The sequence below is a fragment of the Mycothermus thermophilus genome (assembly GCF_041956435.1).
Source record: "Mycothermus thermophilus strain CBS 625.91 unplaced genomic scaffold VTJ04scaffold_3, whole genome shotgun sequence".
Lineage (NCBI taxonomy): Eukaryota > Fungi > Ascomycota > Sordariomycetes > Sordariales > Chaetomiaceae > Mycothermus > Mycothermus thermophilus.
Genome location: NW_027191429.1, coordinates 86,135 through 112,595, shown reverse-complemented (window position 1 = coordinate 112,595; position 26,461 = coordinate 86,135). Strand labels below are relative to the sequence as shown.

General features: G+C 57.9%; 9 protein-coding genes across 9 annotated transcripts; 3 read left to right on the top strand and 6 right to left on the bottom strand.

The window, feature by feature from the left end:
* Positions 1-453: 453 nt before the first annotated feature.
* VTJ04DRAFT_4144 (uncharacterized protein) lies at positions 454-7,419 on the bottom strand (the record flags this gene model as incomplete). Its single annotated transcript, XM_069362122.1, has 5 exons — positions 454-1,862; positions 1,924-4,482; positions 4,560-6,143; positions 6,279-7,080; positions 7,225-7,419. The coding sequence occupies 5 exons, from the start codon at positions 7,417-7,419 to the stop codon at positions 454-456; spliced, it is 6,549 nt and encodes a 2,182-aa protein (XP_069219100.1).
* A 3,826-nt stretch (positions 7,420-11,245) lies between these two features.
* Positions 11,246-11,542, bottom strand: VTJ04DRAFT_4143 (uncharacterized protein; the record flags this gene model as incomplete). Its single annotated transcript, XM_069362121.1, has 1 exon — positions 11,246-11,542. The coding sequence occupies one exon, from the start codon at positions 11,540-11,542 to the stop codon at positions 11,246-11,248; it is 297 nt and encodes a 98-aa protein (XP_069219099.1).
* A 76-nt stretch (positions 11,543-11,618) lies between these two features.
* VTJ04DRAFT_4142 (uncharacterized protein) lies at positions 11,619-12,212 on the top strand (the record flags this gene model as incomplete). Its single annotated transcript, XM_069362120.1, has 1 exon — positions 11,619-12,212. The coding sequence occupies one exon, from the start codon at positions 11,619-11,621 to the stop codon at positions 12,210-12,212; it is 594 nt and encodes a 197-aa protein (XP_069219098.1).
* Positions 12,213-12,468: 256 nt separating this feature from the next.
* On the bottom strand, positions 12,469-13,646 carry VTJ04DRAFT_4141 (uncharacterized protein; the record flags this gene model as incomplete). The annotated part of the gene is made up of 2 exons (XM_069362119.1): positions 12,469-13,167; positions 13,239-13,646. 2 exons carry the CDS (start codon positions 13,644-13,646, stop codon positions 12,469-12,471), a joined length of 1,107 nt encoding a protein of 368 aa, XP_069219097.1.
* A 644-nt stretch (positions 13,647-14,290) lies between these two features.
* Positions 14,291-14,940, top strand: VTJ04DRAFT_4140 (uncharacterized protein; the record flags this gene model as incomplete). The annotated part of the gene is made up of 3 exons (XM_069362118.1): positions 14,291-14,315; positions 14,520-14,755; positions 14,824-14,940. 3 exons carry the CDS (start codon positions 14,291-14,293, stop codon positions 14,938-14,940), a joined length of 378 nt encoding a protein of 125 aa, XP_069219096.1.
* Positions 14,941-14,977: 37 nt separating this feature from the next.
* Positions 14,978-17,273, bottom strand: VTJ04DRAFT_4139 (uncharacterized protein; the record flags this gene model as incomplete). The annotated part of the gene is made up of 2 exons (XM_069362116.1): positions 14,978-15,972; positions 16,046-17,273. The coding sequence occupies 2 exons, from the start codon at positions 17,271-17,273 to the stop codon at positions 14,978-14,980; spliced, it is 2,223 nt and encodes a 740-aa protein (XP_069219095.1).
* A 1,819-nt stretch (positions 17,274-19,092) lies between these two features.
* On the bottom strand, positions 19,093-19,990 carry VTJ04DRAFT_4138 (uncharacterized protein; the record flags this gene model as incomplete). Its single annotated transcript, XM_069362115.1, has 3 exons — positions 19,093-19,716; positions 19,786-19,891; positions 19,950-19,990. 3 exons carry the CDS (start codon positions 19,988-19,990, stop codon positions 19,093-19,095), a joined length of 771 nt encoding a protein of 256 aa, XP_069219094.1.
* Positions 19,991-22,970: 2,980 nt separating this feature from the next.
* VTJ04DRAFT_4137 (uncharacterized protein) lies at positions 22,971-24,384 on the top strand (the record flags this gene model as incomplete). Its single annotated transcript, XM_069362114.1, has 2 exons — positions 22,971-23,082; positions 23,399-24,384. The coding sequence occupies 2 exons, from the start codon at positions 22,971-22,973 to the stop codon at positions 24,382-24,384; spliced, it is 1,098 nt and encodes a 365-aa protein (XP_069219093.1).
* Positions 24,385-24,868: 484 nt separating this feature from the next.
* VTJ04DRAFT_4136 (uncharacterized protein) lies at positions 24,869-25,788 on the bottom strand (the record flags this gene model as incomplete). The annotated part of the gene is made up of 5 exons (XM_069362113.1): positions 24,869-25,000; positions 25,060-25,122; positions 25,193-25,280; positions 25,581-25,628; positions 25,694-25,788. The coding sequence occupies 5 exons, from the start codon at positions 25,786-25,788 to the stop codon at positions 24,869-24,871; spliced, it is 426 nt and encodes a 141-aa protein (XP_069219092.1).
* Positions 25,789-26,461: the final 673 nt, after the last annotated feature.

The window sequence follows — 26,461 nt, the reverse complement described above, 5'->3', positions numbered from 1 at the left end:
TGTGTTGCAGCTTAGAAGATAAAGACTCCGTCAGATGAATAGACCCGCATAAGATGTTCACAAGTCCATTCAAGTTTGTCATACTCAATTAACCATCGCAAGACCCGAAGGCAGGTGACCGGAATGGTTCTTCTCATGTCCATCGTCTTGGGGAGTATCACAGAGTGGAAACTATCAAAAAGACCAAGTTGTAGGTACTGAGGTGGGTGTATCCAAATCCAAATCTCATGCCGCGGTCCGCTATCCGTGAGATGCAAAAACGCCAACACCACCCCCCCCCCCCTTTTCCCAAAAGCAAAGCAGTTAAAATCGAGTATCGAAACCCAAGACATACGAGAGGATCAGGTATATCCACCCCCCCCAACCCAGGTAATCATCATTCCAACATACCATGAGCCCCTGTCATCATCATTCATAGTCATCAACAACCAAGCAAGATCGTCATCGTCATCATCATCCGCCACCCGTCAACCTCTTCCACCACGAGCTCCTCGGCGTGGCATCCATGAACACAGAGTTCCGGCGACTATCCCTCCGATCGCTCCCATCCGACCCGTTGCGCCGATCCTTGCCGTGATCCCGTTCCTTATCACGGGCATACTTCTCGCGCTCTCTTTCCCTCTCCCTCTCCCTCTCCCTCTCGCGCTCGCGCTCCCTCTCTTCGCGCCGCTTCCTTCTCCTCCGTTCTTCGTCATACTCCTCCGGGGTCATCCCCCGCGCCGCGGCTTCCCGGGCATGGCGCCTCGCCCTCCGCGCCTCGCGCCGCGCTTCCTCCTCGTCGAGGGGATCGACGGGCATGGGCGGCGGTGGCCCCGGAGGGGAGGCGTCGACCACGGGGATTTCGTCCTCCGGCGGCGGGGGAGCGTCCGAATGATCCTTCACCCACGACGAGGTGCCCGAGTGTGGCCAAGAGCCTGTGTTCTCACGCGACATGCGCGGATAGACGTCCTCGTGACGGGAGACACGAGGGTAAACATGATCATCTCGTGAGGCGCGAGGATAGACGTGGTCGTCGTACACGTCAACGCGACGGCGGGAGTGGCGCTCCTCACGAGGATGGTGATGCTCACGTTCACGGTCACGGTCACGTTCTTCCCTGGCTGCGTGTCGGGCTTCTTTCTCTCTGCGACGCCGACGCTCTTCATCATCGCGGATCATCTCCTCGGGCAGGTAGCTGCGGCGTCGCTCGTGGTGCCTGGCAGCGCGGCGAGCTTCGGCTTCCGCTTCGGCGGCGTCCATCTCGCCACGGCGTCTCCTGCGCTCGGCGCGTTCCGCTTCCTTCTGCTCGGCGGCCAGACGCTCTTGTTCCTCTCTTAGGCGCCGCGCGTGCCGCTCAGCCCGCCGCGCCTCCTTCTCCTGCTGCCTGCGAATTTCGTCTTCGTCCTCGTACCGTTTCCGGCGCTCACGGCGATCTTCGTCCTTGTAGCGGCGGCCTTCTTCGACGGCGGCGGCGCGCTCCGCGGCTTCCTTTTCAGCTCGCCGGGCACGGCGCGCGGCACGGCGAGCTTCGCGCTCAGCTTCCGTCTCGTCGGGTCGCCGCCCAGCCTCGTCATCAGTCGTCATGTAATACGTGGAGCGACGACGTGGTTCGGTGCGGGGGTCCGGTCGCACTTCGACCTTCTCGACTTTCTCTGGCTTGGAGTTGCCGAGCAGGCCACCAAACAGCGAGGAGAAACCAGACTTCTTTGTGGTGGAGTTGGAGCGCTTGAGCGGCGCCGGGCGCACCGGCGTGGCATCGATGGGATCGACCATGACGATGTCGTCGTCACGCGAGTATTGACGGGACCTCCGGTAGCCGAATTTGTCAGGACTCGGAGGGTAGCCGTCGGCGGCGCCGACCATGACGAGGTCTTCGTCGTCCGCTGTTCTAAGTGTCAGTTATCACATCACACGACAAGTCACCCGACAACAAAGGGCACTTACACTTCCGACTGCGCTTGCTAGCAGACCTGGAGAGACCGATACCGGCACCAGCCAAACCAGCGCCTACACCAAGGACCTTTGCCGCCTTGCCCGCGATATCGTCGGGCGGCGGGCTCATCAGGCCGCCGTTCATGTCAACGGAATGATGCCTGCGCGAGCTCGATTTGCTGGAGCTGTGGCGTCTTTCGCGAGTGGACGTCGAGCGCGAGATGGGCGGGGTGCTAGCGAAGACGCTGGGATGGCGCCCGAGAAGTTCCTTCTCCTTGGCCCTGGCGCGATCGACTAGGTCAGGCTTGTCAGAGCCAGACCCCCTCGATGACGGTTTCTCGACAGCCCGATCCCTATCCCGCTCCCGCTCCCGCTCCCGCTCCCGCTCCCGCTCCCGGTCTGTCCTATCTACCGAGGTCGACGAGATTTTCCTTCGAGAGCTGGACTTTTCATCGACCTTGATCTTAGAGGAGGATGATTTCCTGGGGTCTTTGACGGGAGTAGCAGACCACATTCCCCAGGACGAGCCGTCGCGGGTGACGCGGGCGCGTTCCCGCTTCGGCGAGCGGGCGGCAGTGACAGGCACCGGGTCGGGAACAGCGGGTGGCGCATCGGGAACGGACGGCGGCGGGGGCGGGGTCGGAGCTCTGGGCGGGTCATGGACGTCCATATCCTCGGGGGGCTCCTCAACTGGCTCAGGCTCCATGCGCTCGACCGAGCGCTTGGCCTTCTTCCTCCTCTTCGGCGGGGCCTCCTCGACGACTTGGACAATCTCGCCGTCATCGCTAGCCTCATCGCCAGCATGGTCACGGGCAGCGTCGCCAGCAGCATCGCCGGCAGCTTCGTCAACAGCATCGCGGGTGGCATCACCGTCGCCATTCATTTCAGCGACGGCATCCTCGAACTGTTGTTCGTCGTCGCTCATCGGGAAGCCGCCTGGAACCTCATCATCCGGCTGGGGCGCAGGCGCAGGCGGCGGCGGAGGAGGCGGAGGAGGCGGAGGAGGTGCGTCGTCGATAAGGTTGACGCTTGATACCCTCTCCTTGGCCTTGCTTTTGCTCTTGCTCTTGCTCTTCTTGGAGCTCTTCTTTTCCTCCCTTGGCGGCGGTTTCTCCTCCTCCTCAGGGGGCGCGGGTGGCTCTTCTACGACAGGCTCTGCGACGACCGTGTCTGGCATCGGCGGTGGAGGAGGTGCGCGTTCTTCGTTGTCGGAGTCGTCATCGGCCTTCTTTTCGTCGTCGTGGTGTTCCTCGCCAGCGGTCTGGAAAGCGCGCAAGGCGTCCAGAATCCTGCTGCCGACCACCTTCTTTGGCTTGGTAGACTCGCCATCTTGAGACACATCACCTGCAGACGCGCGGGGTGTCTGGTGGGCTGAGTTACCCGCTGTCTTGGGGGGTGATGATGACTCAGCTGCTTCAGACTGTCGTGGATGGGCTTCCTCCTCCTCTGCCGGTGGTGCCTCAGGGACCGGCTCTGGCACAGCCTTCTTCTTGGGCTTCCTGGGGGCACCCCAAAAGCTGAAGATGTCGGGTGCGACGGACTCGATGAAGGATTTGGGCTTCTCCTCCACCTTCTCCTCCTCCTTCGGTTCTTCCTCCGCTGGCGGTTCCGGCTCAGGCTCTTTGGATTCGTCTGCGAGCAACTCCTCGATTTGTTCAGGAGTCAGCTCAACATCCTTGAACTCGTCGTCCTCGTCGTCCTTTGGCGCAGGCTCTTCCTCCTTGACCTCTTCTTCCACCTTCTTGGATTTGCTCTTTTTCTTCTTCTCTTTCTCCTTCTCCTTCTCCCTTTCCTTTTCTTTCTTCTCCCTCTCCCTCTCCCTCTCCTTCTCCCTCTCCCTCTCTTTTTCCTTCTCCTTCTTGAGCTTCTCCTTCTCCTTTTCCTTCTTTTCCTTCTCTTTCTTCTCCTCCTTCTTCGATTTCTTGGACGACTTCTTCGCCACGGCCTCAGCCTCTTCTGCCTCCTTGCGCTCCCGTTCGGCAGCCTCTTCAGCTTCGATGCGCGCCCGTTCCGCGGCTTCCTCCGCTTCCTGACGCTCCCTCTCTGCAGCTTCCTCTGCTTCCTGACGCTCCCTCTCTGCAGCTTCCTCTGCTTCCTGACGCTCCCTCTCTGCAGCTTCCTCCGCTTCGATGCGCAGCCTCTCAGCCTCGGCCGCGGCCTCCGCCTCCAACCTTTCCCTCTCCGCAGCCTCCTCAGCCTCGCGACGAGCCTGTTCCTCGGCCTCCCTGGCCGCCGCTTCCGCCTCCTCAGCTTCCCGCGCAGCCTGCTCTTCCTCCTCCTTCTGGCGCTGGCGCTCGGCTTCCTCGGCCTCGCGCGCGGCCTTGATGTCGGCGCGGCGGCGGATGCTGGATTGCAGCTGGTCCATCCGCTCCTGGTCGGCCCTGCTGAACTTTTTCTTCTTGGTTGCCTTCTTCTGTCTCAGCGCCGCAAGCTCCTTTTCCTCCTTCTCGTTTTCGGCCTCCTCGGCAGCGCGCGCGGCTTCCTCTTCTTCTCTGCGGATGCGCTCTTCCTCCTCTTGCCGGGCGAGCTCCTCGGCCTCTTCGGCCTCGTGGGCAGCTTTGGCAGCTTCGTCTGCAAGGCAATCTCGTAAGTAATCGGGTCAGATCCCAAATTGCCAGAAGCGGCATCAGGCGTGCGAAGTGACCTACCTTCAGGATTGCCTTCCTCATCCCCCCCTGTTTCCCAGGAACTGAAGAAATCCGTCTTGAGCTCGGCCGGCTTGTCGAGGTCGATGAGATTCTCAGCGTCTGCCGGCGGTTCCTCGGCCGGTGGCGCCTCCTCTTCCACAGCGCCCTTCTTCTTCTTTTTCTTGTCCTTCTTGGATGAGGTTTCCTCTTTTTCCGGCTCTGGCTCTGGCTCTGGCTCTGGTTCGGCGTCCTTGCCCTTCTTCTTCTTTTTCTTCTCCTTCTTCGTCGCGAAACCCCACGGGTCGTCCTCCTCCTTGGGTGGCTCGGGCTGAGGTTCGGGCTCTGCCGGTGCTGGCTCAGGTTCGGGCTCGGGTTCTGGTGCCGGTTCTGGCTCTGCTGGAGGCGGTGTTGGGGCTTGTTCAGGGATGAGCTCCGCTTGCTGCCCCTTCTTGCCCTTCTTCTTCTTCTCCTTCTTGCTCGTGAAACCCCAGAGGCTCTCCTCCTCCTGCTTTTCGGGTTCGGGTTTCGGGGCTGCGACGGGTTCCGGTTCCGGTGTCGGCTCAGGCTCGGGCTCCTTCGGCGGTTCCGGTGCTGGCTGGGGTTCGGGTTCTTTGGATCTGCCCTTCTTCTTTTTGTCTTTCTTGCCTGTGAGCAGGCCCCAGAGGTCGTCGGATTTCTCTTCCTCCTTGACTGATTCCGGCTCCGGTGCTGGTGGCTCGGGTGCTGGCGCAGGCTCTGGCTCTTTAGGGGGTCCCGGCTGCGGCTCCGGAGCAGCGTCCTTGCCCTTCTTCTTTTTGTCCTTCTTGCCTACCGACAAGAGGGACCAGAAGTCATCTTTTTGCGGCTCTGGCTCCGGGTCCCTCACCGGCTCTGGTTCTGGTTCTGGTTCCGGTTCCTTCGGTGGCTCGGGCGCAGGGGGAGGGGGAGGGGGAGGGGGCTCCGGCTCAGCATCCTTGCCCTTCTTTTTCTTCTTCTTTTCTTTCTTGGTTGTGACAGCAAAGCCCCAAACGTCATCCTTGTTCTCGGGCTCGGGCTCGAGTGCCGGTGCCGGCTCCAGCTCTTTCGGGGGGTCCGGTGCTGGTTCCGGCTCGGAGGCCTGTGGAGGGTCAGGTTCGGGAGGGGCATTCTTACCTTTCTTTTTCTTCTCCTTCTTGGTGAGACCGGCCCAAATGTCATCCTCCTCCTTTTTGGGCGGCTCCGGCTCCGGCTCCGGTTCCTTGGGAGGTTCCGGCGCTGGGTCCGGCTCTGGCGCGGCATTTTTGCCCTTCTTCTTCTTGTCTTTCTTGGCGGAGGCTCCCCAACCCCCCCAAGCATCGGGTTCTTCGGCGGCCGGGGGATCGGGCGCTGCTGGAGGATCGGGTGCCGGAGGCGCGGGCTCGGGTAGCGGTTCGAGTTCGACAGGCTTTGGCTCCACCACGGGGGCTTTCTTTTTCTTCGCGCCCCAGAAGTCCCAGGGATCGTCCGAGGACTTCCGGGGCTGCTCCTCAACTTTTGTCTCCTCAAGTAATCCCTTCTTTTTCTTGCCCTTCTTCAGGCCGAGGCCAAAGCCGAAGTCGTCGTCTGCCGGGGCAGGGGGGTCGGGCGCTGCGGGCGGCGGGGTAGGGACTGCGGGGGGAGGATCAGCTGGTTTGCTATTGTGGGCATGGTGGTGGTCGTCATGATCGCCCAAGGAGCCGAACGAGAAACCGAAACCAGACAGTTTGGGCTTCGTCCAAGAATTCTCCTCCAATGAGCTCTTACTCTTCTCGCTCTTGGAGCTGCCAAATCCCCAACCGAGGCTGGTGGCTGCCCAGCCGGAGCCCCAGCCGAAGGATAGGCCTTTTGACTCGGTCGTGTTGATGGATTGGGGTTTGGTTGCTGGCGGCGCTTCGTCTAGCGTGACTTCTTGAAGGGGTTCGATATCGCCGGGTTCGGGTTCGGGCTCGGGGGCTTTCTCTTCGGCCGGAGCAGGGGGTTCGGCGGCGGCGTTCTTGTTCTTCTTCTTCTTTTTGGAGGAGGTCGTAGTGAAGCCCCAAGCATCCAAAGGGTCCTCCTCCTCCTTCTTGTCCTCCTTCTTGTCATCGTCGCCGCCGCCACTCGCATCCCCAGCCCCGCCTGCGCCAGCATCACCTCCGGCATCGCCACCGTTTGCGTCGCCGGCGTCCTCCTCGTCTTTTTTGGAGGCGTCGTCGGCGTTGCTATTATTGTTATTGTTGACGGGAGCCTTGGCGGGGGGTTTGTTTTTCTTCTTTTTCGCGAATTGGCGGAACCCTTCCTCGCTTGTAAAATCCACTTCTATGTCAGCGCTGGGGTCTCGGAGGAGGTCGTCTCTTCCGCGTCTCCTTTCGGCGTTGGATTCCGTGGGAGGTGCCGTAGTGGGACTGTCTCGTTGAGGCTGTTGCCTCTGTGCGTATGCGCCGCTGTCAGTCGGATCGTCGATGAGGGGACATAATGAGGTTTGGGCGTCGTCGTCGTTGTCGTCGCCGCCGCGCGCCAAGTGGCGTGTCCAAGCTGGTAAGACGTGGGGCACTGTCAAGGGTTTTGCGAAATGGGTATGGGATGTCTGTTGAGAGAGGAGCGGGTATGTCAGTGATGCGCCTTGGGTTTGAGACCAAGCAAGACTCAGACCGGGTTCAGTCGAAGTGGCTTGCCGGCCTCGGAGGCTGCGCAGCCGTAATCTTTCAGGGCGCGCTCGTCTGATGCTTACCTTGTGCCTCGTCCGAAGCTCTACCCAGGCTTGCGCAATCAAGGAGAGCCTCGTTTCCAGGGCGGTTGTGTCCCATAACCGAGCGCGGGACTCATGGCGCCCTGGTATCCTCGTCGAAAGCGCTGGCGATGAGCATCGTGAAGAGGCGCAGCCCGGCCAGGCCCCAGGGAGGCTGAGGATATCGGCGGTGGCCATATCAGAGGTCAGATTAAGTGACGACAGACCATCTGGGCCTTGTCAGACACATGTGGTGCAGCGGTGCTGGCAGTCGCGGCCAGTCGTGGCGTTGAAAAGGGGGAAATAGAGAGACAGAGGTCGGCTGGCAGGTGATTTCGGACGTGCGGTGTAAGAGAGGGCGGGGCGCTCGCAGGATCGCAATCTTTCCGGCTTATCCAAGGGCGATGATGTTGGCTGTGAAGTTGAAGCCAGCCAAGGGCGAAAAGGAATCGAATATGGAATTTTGATTCGATATTTTGTCTCAAGATGCGATACACACCGAACAACAATGTGTGTCCCCCCTATGGTAGAGGCAGTGGGTGTCTTGGGGTTGCGAAAGAAAAGAAAATGGAAAAAATTCAGATGCGCCGCCGCTCTGCGCAGGACGCTGTGCGACGGATTGACAGCGAGGCACGCGCCAGTGAAGACGGAGATTGGCGAGTCGGGGGGCAGGCTGGGTCGCGTCGTGCCACCACACCGCTGATGTGCCCTGCGTAACAGAGTGCTGGGTTGGCCCGAGGTGCGTCGAGTCGACGGGAACGCGCGCAACTGGGTGGTGGGAGTGAATGTGTGCGGCGACGTGTGCGTGTGAATGGTCCGGGGTCTCTCCAAGGTCAAACGGAACCCAGATTGGAGACTAGAGGGAGGAGACAAGGCGTTTCGTTCGCATCCCCTCCCTGGACTCAGGTAACTCGGGTGGTACTCCGTAAGGGATGGGGGATGGGGTGGGCAGGTAGGAAAGTTACTGGACTTCGTCCTGAGTCGCAAGACCAAGCATGGGCAAACTGCAGCGGGCGTGGGAAAACGGCGCAGGGGTGGTTGTTGAGGCAGGCAAAACGATAGGATGTAAGAGATGCAGTGCCTCGGAAATCTAGAAGGCTGGTTTTTGGTTCTGCGTCCATGTACCGATGGAGGTACACACATACGTCTCATACACTACCAACCACGGAAGTGGGGACGGTTCAAGTGAAGGAGGGCAAAAACTCAAGCCAAATGAAGAATTGCCCCAGCCCGGTGGCATGTCTCTTTGGTCCTAACCATCATCACCATCATCATGGCATCCCAGCGCCTCCTCCTCTCTGCATGTTTTCCTGTGTCATGTGGGGACCTATGCCGGCGAGGGGGGCCAGAGACGAAGAGATCTCGGCCGTGGGTTGAACGCAGATGGCTGGGGGTGGAGATGGCCGATGCCATTGGCTGGGCGAGAGAACGGGGGAGAGATTCGGCGAGCGGTCCAAGCCAAGTTGGGACGAGCCCCATGTTCACCGTCCCGCCGCCCGAGCCCCGGCCTTACGCACATCCCGACCTGGATGGGATAACAGCCTCAAATGATATGCTGGGCAAATGCTCTCTTGAAGGAGAATGCGGGTGGTGAGCCACTCACGATGTCTGGAGCCAGAACCGCCATGTCCGACGACATTTGCCTGAGTTCGGGCTGTTCTAGGATTCTTCACGTGCCGCGTCCGTCGTGAGTCCCGTGTCCCCCAACCCCTCCGAGAAGACGCCTACCCCACACCGCAGACGCTCCCGGCCTGGCACGCCTCTATCACGCGCTCACGAGGTCACCACCATTGTGACGGAAGGGCCTTCTTTTAGGTCGGTGCAAGGACTTGTCACACACGCTTGTTTGAAGGTGGTAACACATCGGCTGTCCTGGTCAAGTGCCAGCCGGACTTGGAGAGCTAGAGGTGGGCTCATCCCGTCTGAGCATGCCACCTACCCAGGGGCAGGCTGTCCGGGCTTTTAATGTTCCTTGCGTTTCGAGCGGCGCTGCTGGCTGGCCCTGGCTGACGTATATAGGTACTACGTACTCATGAACATGAGTCTGCATATATGAGTCTGCAGTGTGTCCAGCTCTGTACATCATCGCAAGGCAGCGGTGGAGCACTCTGCTCTCCAGGATGCTCCACGACCCTCGAGTGATATCTGCAGCCTGATCGCCCTCTGCAGGACACGCGACTCTCGTCGGGCGAATCGCATGGGTCCGCCGACGCTCGAGGTGTACTGATGCTGCAAACTGGGCAGCCATGCGCCCGTAGCGTCGTGTCGGCCTTGTAGTAGTTATGTATTTGACAATTGTCACCTTACCAGGCCGGAACCCGGCAGCTGGTGCGAGTTCCGTCCCGATGAGAGATTGATGAATACCATGCTCCATATGTGCAACCCGAGATCCGAGATCAGGCAGCCTGGGATGCAGTTCGTCCTGGTTGCGCCGATGTCGTTGGCCACAAGGGCTCTCAGCCCAGGGAAGCCCTGTTCCCGTTGGCCTAGCCGTTAGCCAGCCGGGGATGCCATATGGGCATGGCATGCGGCATGCAAGTGAAGCGAGTCCATGTGGCCGGCGGGGAGCGTTTCATGGTTGACGAGCATCGGCGCGGGGCATCCCGCAGCCAAAACCTGGAAGAATCAGACAGGACACGGCCGAGCGGGGAAGGCCGTGGAGTGCAAAAGAGTGGAGGTGGTTGGTGGTGTTGTTCCGGTTTTTTTTTNTTTTTTTTTTTTTTTTCTATTTGCAGCGTCCAACCTCTTTTGCCCTTTCGCCTCAATGCACCTCACGCTCACGCCTTCACCGCCAGATGGAAGTGGGAGGATTCTGCTGTGTGGGAAATACCTATATCGAATTCGTGGCACGCCGGCAGGCGAGACTCATGCCAGAGAAGACATTCACTTTCGCCTTCTGACAATGGACAAGAGATCGTGGCATCATGTTTGCTGACCACCTCAGCCTGCTGCTCTTCGTGTCTGCTGCGCAGCGTTTGCCCACAGCATAGCGAGTCCGTCGTAGGTGATGGAGAGTGTGAATGGCGCCTCTCGTCGCCAAGTCGTGGTTGTGGATTGGATTGATCAACGGATGCAAAAGAGCAAACCAGAGGGCATATTAAGTAGTATGTTGTGGAAATGGCCATCCTTGTTGCTCCAGACATGAATTTCGACCATTGGCACCCATCTCGTCTGCGGGGGTTGACTTCCGGTTTGTCTTAAGTATCCGTCGTGTACAGTCCTCCGTAGCATCTTGTGTTCTTTGTGGCTGAAGCCATCCGCGGGCTTGGGTCGGCCAATGCTCCGTCGTCCACGATCTCGGCGAAACATGACCCCTAACCCTCCAGTTCGGGAACTGGTGGACAAAATCGTCTCTGCGAAAGCCCCCCATACCTGAGGTTCTGCTTGGTTGCTCACCTGGTCCGTGTTACCTTACCTATTAGTAGGTACCCTACTCGGGACAGTTCCCGGAGTCTTATAAGGTCCCGTGCCGCGCGTCGTGGAGGTGCAGACTTTGAGGCGACGCACAGTTTCAGATGAGACTGTCGTCTTTCCAATTCGCCGGCCCTGCATCCCCGGATGCCATGGATGTCGAGTTCCTCGGTTTGGAGGTGGGGGACAAATCTACCTGGACTTACTGTGTAGCAGCAACTCGCATCCACACATCTCGGGAGACTCGCAAAAACACAAGCCGCCTCCAACAAATGCGTGGGTGGAACCATAAAGTTCCCCGACTACGTTCGGTCGCTTCCAAAGTTCCAAGCGCGGGCCCCGGCTCTCGGGCTGCCGGGCTGCCGGGTTGCTTATGTTAGTCGCGCGCTGCAATGATCTCCAACCATCCCAGTCAGATCAGGACTCGAAATTTCTGAATATAGAACTGGACGAATTGCGCCAGCAGCCCGGAACATCCAAAGTTCCCGAGGCTCTTGGGGAGGTGATGGAGGGAAAGTTATTCAATGACGCGAGCTGCTCGCCGCTTTCAGTTCCTGTCCTGAGGTGGTTTCCTTCCAGGTTCTGTAGTTTAAAGGTCGAGATCGCCCAATACTTATCTCGCCACCAGGGTTCGCTCCTGACACGAAGTAACTTCACTTTCCTCGGTTCGACATTGCCATTGACACTGAATCCAAACTTCCATCTGAGCCTCATTCAAGACCAGGACCCGGGCCACCCGCTCACTCTCCACTCTGTCCTGACCGTCCAGGGTGCCCTCACATCGCCTTTGTTGTCTGGCACACCAGGCACGCTTGGACTCAACAAAGGGCTTCTTTTTCGAACCCATCATGTCACACAGCTCCAAGTGACCTTTGGAGGTTTCCCATTTCCGGCACAGTAACAACGTCATTAAACGCTCGAAAACACAAAACACCTCCACTGTCCTGCCCAACAAACATACAGTCAACCACCCAACTTCAACCACCATGACCGCCCCTGAACCCATCACTGTCATCACCCGCGTCCCCATCCCCAGCACCGTCTCCGCCGACGCCGTGCTCGACGCCCTGCGCACCTACGAAGCCCTCATCACCCCGAACCCCTTTGTCGCCTACTACGAGCCGCGCCAACTCGACCCCTCAGAAACCGCCGACCCCTTCTTCCCTCCCAGCGGCTGGAACCTGGCCGGCTACACTGTCTGCGAGCACGTGCCCATCATCCCTTATTTGGGGTCGTGGGCCACCAAAGCCGTCTACCTGCCGTGTGTCTTCCAGAGCTTCGAACACGGCGTGAGGTGCTGCGCACATGCCCAGGTCGGGGTGACGGTGAGGAGTAGCTATGAGGTGAGGAAGCGCGGGGAAGTGAAGGAAGGGCCGCCGTTGGTAACGAAACCTGGCGAGGAGGAGGAGGGGGAGTATGAGTTGGTGGATATTTCGCGGGTGACCTGCAACGCGTTGGTCAGGCCGTTCGTGAAGATGCGACTTTCAGACGCGCATCAAAAGTTGATGGAGAAGCTGGTCGCCAAGGTCAAGGAAGAAAGGGCTGGGAAAGGTGGGGAGAAACAACAGCAGCAATCATGAGTCAGGCTCCATGGGTGTCGGGTGTAAGAGTAGGAGTGTTGGACGGCAGTTGTCTTGTCGAGGCAGTTTTAATGTGTTCAGTATATGTTCTTTGTGCATCTTGGTATCCTAGTCTGGGGCGTCGAATGAGGCCGTGTTTTCTGTGCAGGGAACAAATCATCAGAGGAACCACAGTCAGTCTATTTCTATTATATGTACTTCTACGACAAAGAGTTACCGGGCACCTACTCAAGCACCTTACTGCCCTCGAGCTCATCTACGCAGACTCCTCCAGGGTATACACCAACTTCACACCGCTCACCTTCCCCAGCCTCAGCTCGTCTAGCCCAACCAGCACTCCTTCCAAACCCTTGCCGCCGCGATTCAGGTCCACCCTGGCTGGCTTGATGATGCCCTTCTCCAACAAGACCCTTGAGTCCTCCCAGAACTTCTTGCCAAACTCGTAGTCCTCCGGCACCGCCTCCTTCCGCGCGCCCTTCTCGTATGGCTCGCCAAACATGGTATACGCCATGGTATACGCCACGTCCACCTTCTCGTTCACCTCCTTGACCACGTTGGCAGAAACAGGCAACAGCGCACGATAGAGCGAAGGCTTGGTCTTGCTCAGCGCGCCCGCGCAGATTTTGGCCGAGGTCTCGCTGCTGATGCAATCCCACGCGCGCGTCAGGAGCTCGTCCGGGTTGGCGCTCCACGCGCGGATCTGGTCGACCACGTCCGGCGCGCCGTAGTCGAAGGCCGCGTCGGCGCCGAGAGACTTGACGTAATCAAAGTTGGACGGGGAGCAGGTGGTGGCCACGCGGTAGCCCGACGCCGCGGCGTACTGGATGCCCAGGAGGCCAGTGGCGGTGCTGCCGCCGTAGATGAGGATTTCGGGGCGCGGGTTGCTGGAGGCGGCGGCAGAGGCGGCCTCGGTGCCGGGGATGGGGAGCGAAAGGGCTTGGTAGAGACCCTGGCCCTGTTTGCGATGTCAGAAGCCCATCCAGTATCGACTCAGGAGACCCAACTTTGCAGCGGGAAAACACTTACCACAGTGCTCACGCCCACTCCCAGCGTCGCCGCTTGCTCGAACGTCAGATTGTCCGGAATCTTGATCTGCACCCCGGCCTTGGCAATAATGTACTCGGCAAACGCGCCGCTGTCGGGATTGAGCTTGTTGCTTCCATGGATCATGCCGCACACGCGATCCCCAGGAGCGAACTGCTTCTCGGCCTTGGGACCGACCTTGACCACCACGCCGGCATAGTCGCAGCCGACGCGCGTGCCCACGGTCCCCGGGATGAAGTGGGCGTGCTTCCAATCGGTGGGGTTCAGGGCCACCGCCACGGGACGGACGAGGATGTAGTCGTCCGGGAGGGATGGGAGGGAGACGGTCTTGACCTCGGCGTGGCCGGGCTTGGTGACAACAATAGCCTTGATTTCAGAGGGGAGTGACATTTTGGGTCGAGGGTTGCGCTTCCGGTCTGGTCTGCAAATGGATTATTGCCTTGAGTTGTAGTGGAGATGAATTGGGGTGAGGATGAGCTCGAGTTCGAGGTTGAGGATGTTGTTGTGGTTGAGAACTCGAAGTCATCATGTGTTTCTTGTTCGAGCCGAGGGGTTGTTTATATCTCCACATTCCCACACCAAACACCACACCTAGGATGGAAGGCTAATGCAACGTCCTCGATTCTAGAAGGCGCTTAGAAATGCAGTCAGTCGAGGCTTCACAATTCTGTCCCCTCCAGATGGTCCAGCCATGACGTCGTCCCCGTGCCTGCATCTCGGCCGATCCAGATCCTCCCAAGAACCGACCCACGAACACAGGTGTGACGTTTGAACGGGGTCAGGTACCCCAGCCCTACTGTTCATGAAAAAGCCAACACCCATATTCTGCACCTGCTGCATGTACTACGTAGGTACCTGATGATTTGTAATCCGCCTGGGACAGAGGGCTACTGCCAAGCTTCCCCTTCCCAGACATACCCAAGCATGAACACCACACAGACCATGCGAAGACAGGAATAACTTAATCCCTCTACTACAGTCCAATATCTGGGGTATCAGCCGGATCAGCATGTATTACTCATCTATCCTTAGTCATGGCCCTCGACCCTGACCAGCCCCGTGTAAACTCCGGGGCTAAGCTCCGAGATGGGGCTGGACCAACCAAACGCCAACACCATCCACGAGATATCCGTTCCTGTCATACGGAGTACACCGAGATACTTGTCTACATATCTTCTCCTGATCAAACTAGCCAAATCGAGGTGGTAACAAAGCATGTGTGATATTCTATCTCGAGTAACGTACGTAGCCCGGTCTAAGCAGAAGATTGCCCCCGAAATATTCTTGCACGACCCAACCTGACCCGATCCAATAAAAACAGCAAGCCAACCACTCTAACTGACCCCATTCAAGGGAGAGAGAGAGCAATCCCACAGAAATCGTCATATCATCAACGGGTACCGGGTGCCCAATTTATGAGACCCGACCCGGCAGTGCATAGAAACGTAAGAATAGTAAATCCAAGAAAACGAAAAGAAAAAAATAACCTCCGCCAAGATGTGAAAACCAAACTGGGTATAAAGCACAAGGCGAGATGGTGTATCAGCCTGATTGAATCCAAAATCAGAGGATCAAGACATCACCGCCGAGATGGCCACACTTCAAGAGGCCACTGGGAACACAGAGACACCGCCATCCGAATCAAGTGCACAGAAAGGAAACAGAAGATGAGAACGACGGATAATAGAGGAGGGGACTTCAAGGAAGGGAGGGGAACCGCATCAGCGACCGCCATAGTCACTAGCGTAACCCATCTCTCCGAACCCCTCCTGCATCCCACCCTGTCCAAACCCCGTCCCAGGGCCACTCACATAACCGTCATCATTCCCATCGTCGTAGTCGCTCGCATCAAAGCTCCCTGCGCCGCTGAGCTCGTCTTCGATGCCGCTGCCTCCACCCATATCGGTGGCAGACCAGTTCATCTGCGCCAGAGCGGGGTATTGCGCTAGCAGTGCTTGCGGGAGCATGTAATTTCCGCTGGCGTCCATAGGATACCCGGTATTAGGGTCGATAGGCGGCATCATCATGCCAGGCTGCAGGCCCAAGCCCTGGGCCATGGCCTGCTGGGCCTGCTGACGTTGGGTCTCATCCCACTGGCGCATGCGCTCGGCCATCTCCTCATCGAGCAGGGGCTTGATGCAGATGCGGCCCGCCTCGGAGCGGAAGTGCCGGCCCAAGGCGTCGGCGCGGGCGAAGCGGCGGCCGCAGCCCCACTGCCCGCCGCGCTTGAGGTCGCCCTTGCAGACAAACTTCTTCTCACCCGAATGCAGGCCCTCGTGGCGCTTGCGGTCGTGCTGTCGCGCAAAGGCTTTGCCGCAGACGGTACATACGAAGGGACGCTCGTCGGTGTGGGTGCGCAGATGGGAACGGAGGTTGTAGGCGCGGGTGAAGCGCTTTGGGCAGAGGGTGCATTGGAATGTAGCAGGGTGTTTTTGTACCCGCTTGGCCCCGTCCCCCTGGCCACCACCGTTGTATTCGGGGTCTGCCAGGCGCAGGGCCATGACGTTGTTGGGCACCGAAGAGGTGGATTGACGCCTCCTGCTGGTGGAGCTCGCGCGCTCCATGGGGGAGAGCGATCGCGATGAATCGCGGGCTGCCGCAGCAGAATCTGGAGAGAGACCACCAGATGCCGAGACAGCGCGCTGGACATTCAGGAGTCCACCGCCGCTGTTGTACGGATCAGTGACCGCACGCGGCCGTTGTTGCCGTGGGCGACCTGGAGGCGGCCTTGTTAGTCTTTCTTGCCCGAGCATGGGATGTCTCAACGACCAGTCAAGTGAACGGCTTACCTCGCTCTGGGGGGGTCAATGAGTCCACATCGAGACTCTTGGGCTGCTCGAAGCCCGTCCGGACGGCCGTTGGGGCAAAATCAATGTTGATGGACGGCGGCGCCGGCATCGACGACTGCTGGCCTGACTGCTGAGGCTCGACCGGCTCCTGAGGGAGTTGTGGGAATGCTTCTTGTGGTCCCTGAATGTAGGGCGACGCGCCAAAATTGTTGTTCTGGGCCTGGAGCACGAATCCTCCCTGCGGCCCCATATCAGGAAGCTGCTGTGGCGGGATGCGAGGAGAGATGGCCGGACTGTGCGAAGGGCTCCTCGCGGCCGGGGAATGCGCCCCTGTTTCCGAGAGGGTGAAGGTGTCGAGGCCATGGCCGAGCTCGCCATACAAGGCGGAATCCTGGGGTCGCTGCAAAGGCGAAGGCGCGCCGGCGTCAAACGGCTCAAAGGTGTCGGAGCTGAGGAGGGCAGGCGAAGCCGCCGCAGAGGAGACGTCGGAATACTGAGACGGCGTGCGGCGGTGTCCCTGGAAAGCCGAGCGGGTCCAGTCTATTTGGCCCGGCAGCAGGGCGGCTTCCGGCCCGAGCGAGACATTCCTCGAGTGCCGGCCCGGTGGCGGGGCCGGCGGAGAGGAGAACTGGTGCTGGTTGAACGTCGGAGAGTGGCTCGCGGAGGGGGGCTGCTGGTTCATGTCGGGACTGAGGAGGTGGGGAGGGGTGGTGTTGTTCGCCTGAGCCATCATGTTGGGCTCGGGGGCGGCGGAGAGCTGTTGCTGTCCGTCAGAGCCGAAGAGCGGGGCGTTGAACTGCGGCTCTCCAGGGGCGGGCGCAAAGAGAGTGAAGTCGCCGTCGAAGGTGGATGTGGCGATGAGGTTCGGTTGCTGCTGTGGCTGCGATTGTGGCGTGAAAGCCGGGCTTGGAGCGAGGAAGGGAGAAGAGGGCCCGGGGGCGGTGGCGGTCAAGTTGAAGGAGTTGTTGAGGCCAGGCTGCTGTTGAGAAAAGGGGCCCGAGCCCGGGTCATAAGCGGCCGAGTAATCGGGCTGAGTCACCGAGAATTGCTGCTGAGATGCGGGATCGACAAGGCCGACACCGAGACCGATGTTTGTGTCAGCTCCTCCGGCTTCGTTCGGGTTGGGAAAGCGGGCAGGCGACGGCGAGGGGCCGTTCCTTATACCAGCCCCGCCTGTCGCGGCGGACGAGAGTGAGCGCCCGCGCGCCTGAGATTGCTGTTCATCCATCGGATCGGTCCTGGGCCACTGGATCGTCGGGTCGGGTCGTGTCGAAGGTCGGTGGAAGCTTGTGTGTTTCCGTGTTTAGAACGAGACAAGGCAGACTTTCCGTGGTGTTGCTGTGATCCGCCTTTCGGGCGGGTGGCAGTGCTCGGGGTGCGTGAGGCTGTGCCGCTGTGCCTGCGATGGCCAGCGACGACGACAACGCGACGACTGGGGGGGTAGGGGCGGGCTTGTCGCACGTTGAATGAATGTGCTGGCACTTGGCGCTTTCTTGGGTTTCTCCAGGAAATAAACCCTTGCAGGCTTGAGAGTTGGCGGATTGTCGTTTTCGCGGATCGAGCGTTGGATGAAACTTGCAATTCCCGAGTCGATCTGACTCCTCCAGTCCAGCCTCGACGTCGGGTGTTTGCTTGCTGCTGCAAGCGTAGCCGCCGTCCCCTTTCTCTGTGCAGCTGCCCCCCTCAGTTGGTTGAAGGGCCCCTCTCTCTTGCTCTCCCAAACGAGGAAAGGGAAAGGCACCAGCATCCAAGAGGAGGGGCCCCGGGCCCGGGGCGGGGGATACCTGACGGGATTGGATGGGATCAAAGTGGGGTCATTTGGACACGGCCAGCCAATCATATCAATGTCTCTGCTCGGCTCTGCTTGCACCTCCATTCTCCTTCACATGATGAGACCCTTGTCTTCTCGAGCAAAGAACCTAGAAACACGGCATGGTGCTGCTTCACACTCCACTTTCTTCCCTTTCCTCCATCTTGCCGCCCGTGTAAAAAGGAACCTGGGCCTGATTGATTATGCCGGCCACGTCAAACCAACACAACACAACACGACATTGAACGTTGGGGCCGGGTACGAAGCCCAGTTTCAAGCCCTGTCAAAGCCGCAGACGGAGTACGACCTCAAGCCGGACGAAATTGCAGCCCTAATTAGGGCTCATCCGAGGGATTCAATTGCTCAAACATCAGAAAATGGCTGCTCGTGGATTGGCCCAAATGAATCGAGATGAGGAACGGCTCTGGGAATCAGTTGAGCGCAAGACACACAAGTTCCTTCGCTGATGATCCCAACAGACCTGACCTGATCCCTAGTTACGTGCTGCCCTCTGACAAACGAAAGGTCGAGGAGTTCCAGGTAGCTGACCATTAGTGAACTGGAGCAGATGTTGATCGGCTCACACCATATTACCTGAATTTTCTGCCCAATCCCTTGAACAAAAAAGTCCGGTTTTGCTCGAGGACTTGCCATACCCGAACAACCCCATGAGCAACCCAACAAATTCGTTTCCATACGGAATACTCACACCAATCTCTCCAGATGATTCGCTTCGTTTCACTCTCTTCCTGTGTCGGCATGTAGTCCGGGCCACAGGGTGTTCAAGGTCGATGGAGCTTAATAGGTACCTGGTGGTATCCAATCCAACGGATGGTGGAACACTCCAGCCTTGTGTCATGCTAAGTAATACCCGTAACTTGTCCCTACTCGTCCTGGCCTTGGCCCAGTCTGAGGTGTTGCTTTCGAGTTCAAATCATTGAGGACCTAGCTGTCTGCCCGCCGTACCCACAATTCAGCGCACAGCATCCCGTAGAACATCTCACAAAGGTCGTACAGAACTAGAATTGCTGGGCCACCAGCTCGAACCTAGTTTTATAACCGCCATTTCCCCATCCCAATGCTGCGAGACCCAGTGTGACCGTTGTTGATAGAGTGGAGGGTATCACCAAGTACATAGTCTAATCCCGACGCCGCCCCTAAGTCTCTCGCTAAATCAACACCGCACGACCAATAACGCCTATGTATACAAGTAAAGAAACCAGACACCATGATGGGATCAGCACCCGATCACCTCCTCACGCTCATACCCCTCCGGCTTGAGGGCCGCATTCGGCTTCCGGCCCTCCTGCCCGGCCTTGTACTCGCTCACGAACGGATTCGGATCCTCCTTTTGCTTGAGGTTCGACAGCGTGTGGTTGACACCACGATGCACGGCCTCGTCCGCCCTCACATACAGGAACAAATCCCTCATGGTCCGCTTCCCCTCCGGCAGGCGCCAATACGACACGGCAATCTCAGGCACCTCGAATTTGGGATCGGACCAATTCGGCAGCGCCCCAGCCTCGATCTCGTTGATCAGCCGCGTGTACGTGTGCACGGCCTCTTCTTCCAAATACCCCACGAACCGGTGCGTGATGCGTGGGGAGATGAGGTAGCTGATAAACAGGGCGTTGAAGAAGACGCCCTGAGCTCCCAGGATCATGGTCTTCATAAACCAGCCTGGTTCGGAGAGCGTCATGAAGGTCAGGAGGTGCATGCGCTCGTTGTAGGATTCCTCGAGGAGGCTTTCGATCCAGCCGTTGTCACGCTTGAGGCGGCGGAGGGAGTGGAGATGGCGGAGCATGCCGGCCACCATGCCTGGGACGCCGGCGATGGATTCGAGGAAGATGAGGCGGACGAGCTGGGAGGGAAGACACAAGATTAGTTTGGGCCGTTACTGAAGGAAGGAAAAGGATGAGGATATGCATACCCACTGAGCTTCGGTCAGGGGCTTCTCTGCCACGACGGAGGTGGTTGGGTTCTTCATGTCAACTTGCTGTTCCCGGCCAATACCCGTGGCACGGTCCATGAACCATCTGTACATGTCGATGAGCAACACCAATACTCCCTCCTGACTCCAGGGTCCATTCATACCTGGCGATGCGGACCAGCTTCCACGCAACCCAGTCACCCATTGTCTTGGGTTCCCGATGACCAGGGGTCACAGCGAGGAGCTCCTCCTCGGTGTATCCAGGATGCGGCCATGCTGGAGGGGTCGTCCGCACAAACGGGGTGTCCTTCCGGGGAAAGATGGCTCGCAGTTGGTGGGGTTTTGTGGTCGAAAAGCTTCGTGTCCCGACCGCAAACGGGGCGCTTTGCGGGTGTGAAGAACGTCGGAGAGGAAGGGGATGGATATGAATGAAGGCCGGGTACACGACCCCGATAATATGGGCGTGACACAGGGAGGGTACCAAGGCCCTACCGAGTCGTGCGGCTTGCTTTGGAGAGCTAGCAGCGCTGATGTTTTTGGTGACTGCAAAGGACATGCTTGAGTCCAGGCCGAGACGTGCTTGTCAAATGAGGCTCAAAAAGACCTTTGTCAATGATTGAATACGGTTCTTGACCGAATCTACTCTACAACTTTCCCACGAAACCGCCATCTTGACCACGCCCGTCTTCTGCGCTTTATACTCGGTGACCGTTGGGATCGGGTTATCAACCTCTAAGAGCAAGTGACGTCAAACGGGATCGGGGTAACACATCCACAACAAGCCCGACGTGCCTCAAAACGAAGTCTCTTCGGTCGAAGTCGGAATCCGATGTGGCATCCTGAGGCTCAGCAAGGCAAAGAAAAATTGTATTCCGACCGGGAGGAGGCCGCGATGGCCAAAAGACACGCCGAGTTCCGTTCAGGTGAGGCAAACAGAGCGCGACAGGGCGCGGTTGACAGCTGAGTCAGCTGGATGAAAGGGCGCCGGGAGAATCCGTAACACGTAGAGCACGGCGAACGTGGGGGTCCGTTCTTTTCCGTTGGGTCCCGGCTGACCCGTGAGCCGCCGCGGACTCTAACGGCGCTGGGCCGGCTGCTGAGGGAAAGAAATTCCACCTACAACGGCGCCGACAGCCGCCAGGACGCCGGTTTCAACGGCACAAGACTTTCCTCTGCCAGCCCAGTGCCGTTGAGACCCAGATGTTTTGAAGTTACCTACCCCGAGTAGTAGTACGTGCCTTTAAAGACCTTTGCATTTCAGCACTAGTCGTACCTAGGACTCTCTGCCTTGTACATGGTAGGTAGTCACGTTGTCCTGCCCAGCGGATAGGGAGTAGAAGTGAAATAATTGCCGGTGTCCCCCCACACCGGGCGAAAAGAGGAGCAAAAGGAACTTCTTGTCCACCACCAACACCATCCTCCTGCAACCGCCCATCACCAACACGACGGCCACCAACAGCGACCGACGCGTGTGCTGCGTGTCACCCATTTCGGTGGTTCTTGGATTTGGGAGACGATGAGCACCGACATGAGGTAGCGTAGGTCGGCACGCTCACATTCACGGACATGCGTGGGTCTCTCTCACCCAGAGTCCAGAGTCCAGAGTCTGGCCCCCGATGTCTTTTTTTGGCCCATGCAACAAGACAAGCTGGAAAGCCCGCTGATTTGTCGTGAACATGGTGAATGTTTCTTGTTCCTCGCGATGCCGTGGACGGCGCCGGCGCGGGTGCTCGCATGTAACCTGGCCCAAGCCCGAGTCCCCAGCCCGAATCCAACCTAGGAGCCGATTGCTACGGTGCTTTGCCGGGAGCTGAATGTTTAGCGAGGGCATTCGAGTCGTTGCCCAACGAGAAAAGCCGTGGACGCGGCAAGGTGCTACGGCTTTTGCGTCGTTGGGCTGGAACCTGGGCCCAAGCGGTGAGGCGCTAGTCCTGTAGAAGTTGGTTATATCTGCTGAGAGCCGGAGTCCTAGGTAGGTCGGTATGCATGAACGGCACAGATTTTTTTTATTCTAGCATCCCGCGGGCATCCAGCGCCAACCATGGTACGCGACTGAGCTGGCGGCATACGGACGGGCAGATCTTCGCAAGGGCAGGGCTTGCTTGCATGAGGATTCGGTATGACATGTTGTATAGCCTGTCTCCATAAATTGTGCTCGAGAGCTGAGAATATCCCACCAACCCGGAGCCGCGTTGTCGAGTGTCTCAACTTTATGGAGTAATACAGCAGTAGTACATCGATTCGATGCTGAAGATGACGACAAAGGCTTGCCGGCGTCTGCTCCAGGCCAAAAAGATGCTCGTGCATCATGCAAACCCCACTGCTGCTTGTCTGATGAAATGTTTCAGGAGGCCGGGCTTGCGACAAGGTGGGGCAGCCCGAGTGGCTGGAGGAGTGGTTGGGCGGTGGACTTCAGTCGAGACTGCGGTTGGAGACAGGGTTGCAGTGCATCTGATCCCTCCATGTACCCATCCACCAGAGTCCAATGACAGTGACCATGATCCGATGACCGCGAGCCCATGGTTCCAAGGAGTCGTCGAGGAGGTCGCCAGGAGCCTTATCTGGGGCCCGAGCATGCAGGCTGCACGACAGCGACAGCATGTCGACTTCAGAATGTACCTACTTACGTAGTAGTTAAATCCATAGGCGCGGGTGACGGGGAGCAGGGGGGAAGAATGGCATTGCAAGATTTATAGAGCATCGGCAGCGGCCGCTATCTATTGGAAGCACAAGACAACGCTTGACGGGAGGATCACACATCGCGGCCAACGGATATCGCCCGGCAAACTGTCGTCATCTGGCACCTCGCCTGTGTGTGCGCTTATCATCCCCTATCCCTGTTTGCTGAACCTTGTCATCGATTTTTTTTCAGATCTGCGGGGTGGACGGTCTAGGTCCTGACAAGGTTGACCCCCCCCCTTCACCGGGTATCCTTAAACGTCGGCAGGCCGACCTCTTCCTCTGCTGTCGTCGATCATCTTCTTCACGCTCTGTTCAGACCAACCTCAGGTCGAGTTGCTTCTTCTTCATCCTCTTCTTCTGCTTCTTCTTCTTCTAGTTCGAGGGTGATGGTTGTTGAGCTAGCAAGCCCACGGTGGCTGCCGGTCCTTTACATCCTTGTGCACGACAACGACGGCATTATTATCACCACTTAAACAACCCTCGTCTTCACAGAACCCTCAACCATGGCGAACTCATCCCATATCGGTGTCATCACCGAGCTCAACCTGGGTAGCTATCAGCCATACACTCTTGTTGAGAGAATCAACTCAGTCCCGGGCCTCAAGACCAGCGCCGGTAAGTGACGGTTTGTTTTCCTGGTCCTGTGTTCTTGTATCCTTATCATGGTCCCTTTCAAGAATGTTTCCTCTCCCTCGACTTGCCAATTTACTACCAGTATAGTATGATATTGAGATGTCAATATTACCCCTCCTCTTGTCTGTCACCATTTGTCGCCGTGTTTGATCTACAACCCCTGCCTTATGTACACACAATCCAAGCACCAGGACGTCGGTGCGCCGCCGAGCCCCGCACCTCCCATCTCTCCCACTCCCACGGTTACATCACCGATATTGAATCACTTCTCATGACACATCTTGGCTAACAAGACCAGCCTTCCTGACCTTCCTCCGTGCCAACCTGGTGCTGGCACACTCAATATGCCCCTCGGCCACCTCAACACCAACCCTGAGGCCGCAGCATCCGCCCTCCCGGGCACTGCCGGCACTCATCGCCCTCTCCCCGCTGAGCTACCCCTCCCCCGCCTCGCTCCATGACGACGACGACCTTGCCGCAGAGGACGACTCCCCGCCACCATCCCTCGAACTCCTCACCGACAGCGCCGACAAGGCCGCCGCTCTCCGCCTCATCGCAGACAGCATCGTCCAACAGCAGCACAAAGCCGCCATCCACCTTGCCACTCACCCTCTCCCTCTCGCTGCCCTGCTGGCCGTCTTGGCCGGAATCTCGAGGACCTACTATGCCTATGCGGACAGCGATTTCGCCGGCACGGCGTTCCTGCTCGCAATCCTGTCTGCTTGCGCCGTTTATGGCTTGGTGATCAGATATTTCACCTCGGGATACCTGGGTGCAGCCGAGAAGATGGGGCGGGATTTCCTTGCTTGTGGCGGAGGCTATGAGGATCTCGTGCTCGCGACCAAGTACGGCGGCGAGATTATCGGGGCGTTGGTTCTGAGGCTGGAGAGGCCCTTGTCGTGCTCTTCTTCCTCCGACAACAGCTCCCCCTCCGCCAGCAGCGGCAGCAACACCTGCCCCGGAGGCGGCAGGCGCAAAGGCCACAGTAGGCAAAACTCCCTCCGCTCGGCCCGGCCGACGGGAAAGGGAATCATCCGCGCTTGGACCACCCGTCTCGGCTACCGCGGCCGGGGACTGGGGGTCGATATGCTCCGCGAAGCCGTCCGCGTTACGCGCGAGCGCTGCGGGCGCGATGCCGAGGTTGGGTTTGCCCGCGAGCATGCCAACAGTGTCAAGGTGTTGCCTGAGGTGTTTAACAGGCCGTTTAGGCGGGGAGAAATGAGGGCGGCGAGGTGTTTGGAGAGGATTGTGAAAGAGGAGAAAGAGGGGAGGAGGAGGAGGTAATCTCAGTCAGTAACAGGCGGGTTGGAGGTGCAGGCTCTTGGAAGGAGGATGTGCTTTGGGGCCGGCTATTAGGATGATACCATTTTGCATGATTTCTCTTTTTATTTTTGGGTCGGGTTTGGATAATACGGCGTCAAGTTTGGATCACGGTTACGGGGTATGAGGGGATACCTTGGATTAATATCAACATACCCAAAGATACCACGCATACCAGAAATTACTACATATAGGACACTGGCCAGAACCCTTAGAAAAGGGTTGCTCAGGGTAATTCGTTCAAATCCTTAACCTCTTGATTACCTTATAGAACAGTTTGTTTCGTCCTGTTTGGGTATATTCAGCATGTACCTATGTACCATGAACCCTTTAGACATCCATGATTGTGCCCCCCATATACGCCATTCCAGTCACAACCAAGGCAAAACCCCAAACGCCGACATCCATCATATCCGAGATAAGAGAAACACGTAAGCCAGTTCACCCCTCACTCCGCATCCTCGAAGTTAGCCAGCCGGGCAGGAGGGATACCAGCTTCCAATTTCTTCTTTCTTGGGTCATAAGTCTCAGGATCGAAACCGTAAATCGGCTTGCCGATCCGACGCAGCGCGAAAATGACCTAGAGGCGGTTAGCCATGGTCTTTCTAAAGGCACCCAGTTGCGGTGAGGTTAGCTCACGTCGTTGACAGTGACTGTCTTCGCATTGCGGTATTCGGTGTAGGTGACAACATCCCGAATGACCTAGAGATAGAGAGTGTCAGCATCACCGATACGCGTTCACAACACATGATGAACAGGGCCGAGAACTTACAGTTGTGAGATACGACTTCAGTGCGTGACGCGCTTCATCGTAGATCGTGGTAGAGATACGCTTGACACCACCACGCCGCGCAAGACGTCTATTATCACCAGTCAGTACGTCGCTCATAAGCCTGAGGTGCGCCCAGCGCAGCAAACGTGCAGTAAACGGCGACAAGTTTGATCATGAACTGTTGTAGAAAGAAAACATGACCAGACAAAGGCTTAGAGGCTCAGCCCGAGACTCATCCGCCGGGCGGAAAACAATGACCGACCAAGTCAATAAACACCGTTTTGCAAACCACGTGGGGATTGTGACCGACTGTGGAAAACTCAAATGAAGCAGTTGAAGCGCGCAGCAGAGACATTGGACTTGTGTCGCGAGCTAGGAACAGACGGACCTGATGGCGGGCTTGGTGATGCCTCGGATGCAATCCTTGACAATCTTCCTGTGAATGGAAAATTAGCAAACAGGAACAGGGAGATCGTCCGAAGATTGTGAAGATTCACACACCTATGTCGCTTTGTGGCAGTTGTAATAGTTTTGCCGCCGATGGCCGAACGCTTCTGGAGGCCACCAGGGCCTCCGCGCTGCGAGACCGTAGGCATGTTTTGACCAAGGGAATGGACAAGTTCAGACAAAAGGCAGAAAACTCATTGACTGTAGGTCGCAGAACTTTAACTCAAAGTCCCTCGATGAGAAGGAGGAGCGGTTGAGATGACGAAGTAGAGTCGTGAGGCCCGCCGCGACTTGGGTTGAGACTCAAAATGGAAAGTGGGGCGCGGGTTGCCTGTTGCAAATCCCAGATGGGAAAGAACAAAACAACCACCCGCTCAGGGCTGCTCTGAGATCGGAGTTTGAACCACAGTTACGCCGACCTAGTAGACGTGTTTGCGAGAGAAATCCCGGACGTTATCTCTCTGGGCGCGAACGCATTGTTATGTCGGAAAACGAGATTTAGGTCTCAGGGACCCCATTAGCTCAACACTTCTGCAGGGTCTTCCAGTTTCTACAGCACACTCATGGATGTCGGGAAGTTAACGGACTGTACTACTTAGATACGTCAATAATGTGAAAATTCGAATTAAAGTTGTCTATGTATTTCTCCGACTGTGTACGAAGTGTATGCAATAAGTCAAGACCGAAAGCCCGGATTACTCTCTCCCACTCGACCCCGGCCTTTTGTTGCGAAGTGAAACCAACGCAGAGCAAAATAAACCGGCGCCAAGAAGAGACTCATGCATGATTAGGTCCCGATCGTCTATCCTGATCTCTCGTTCC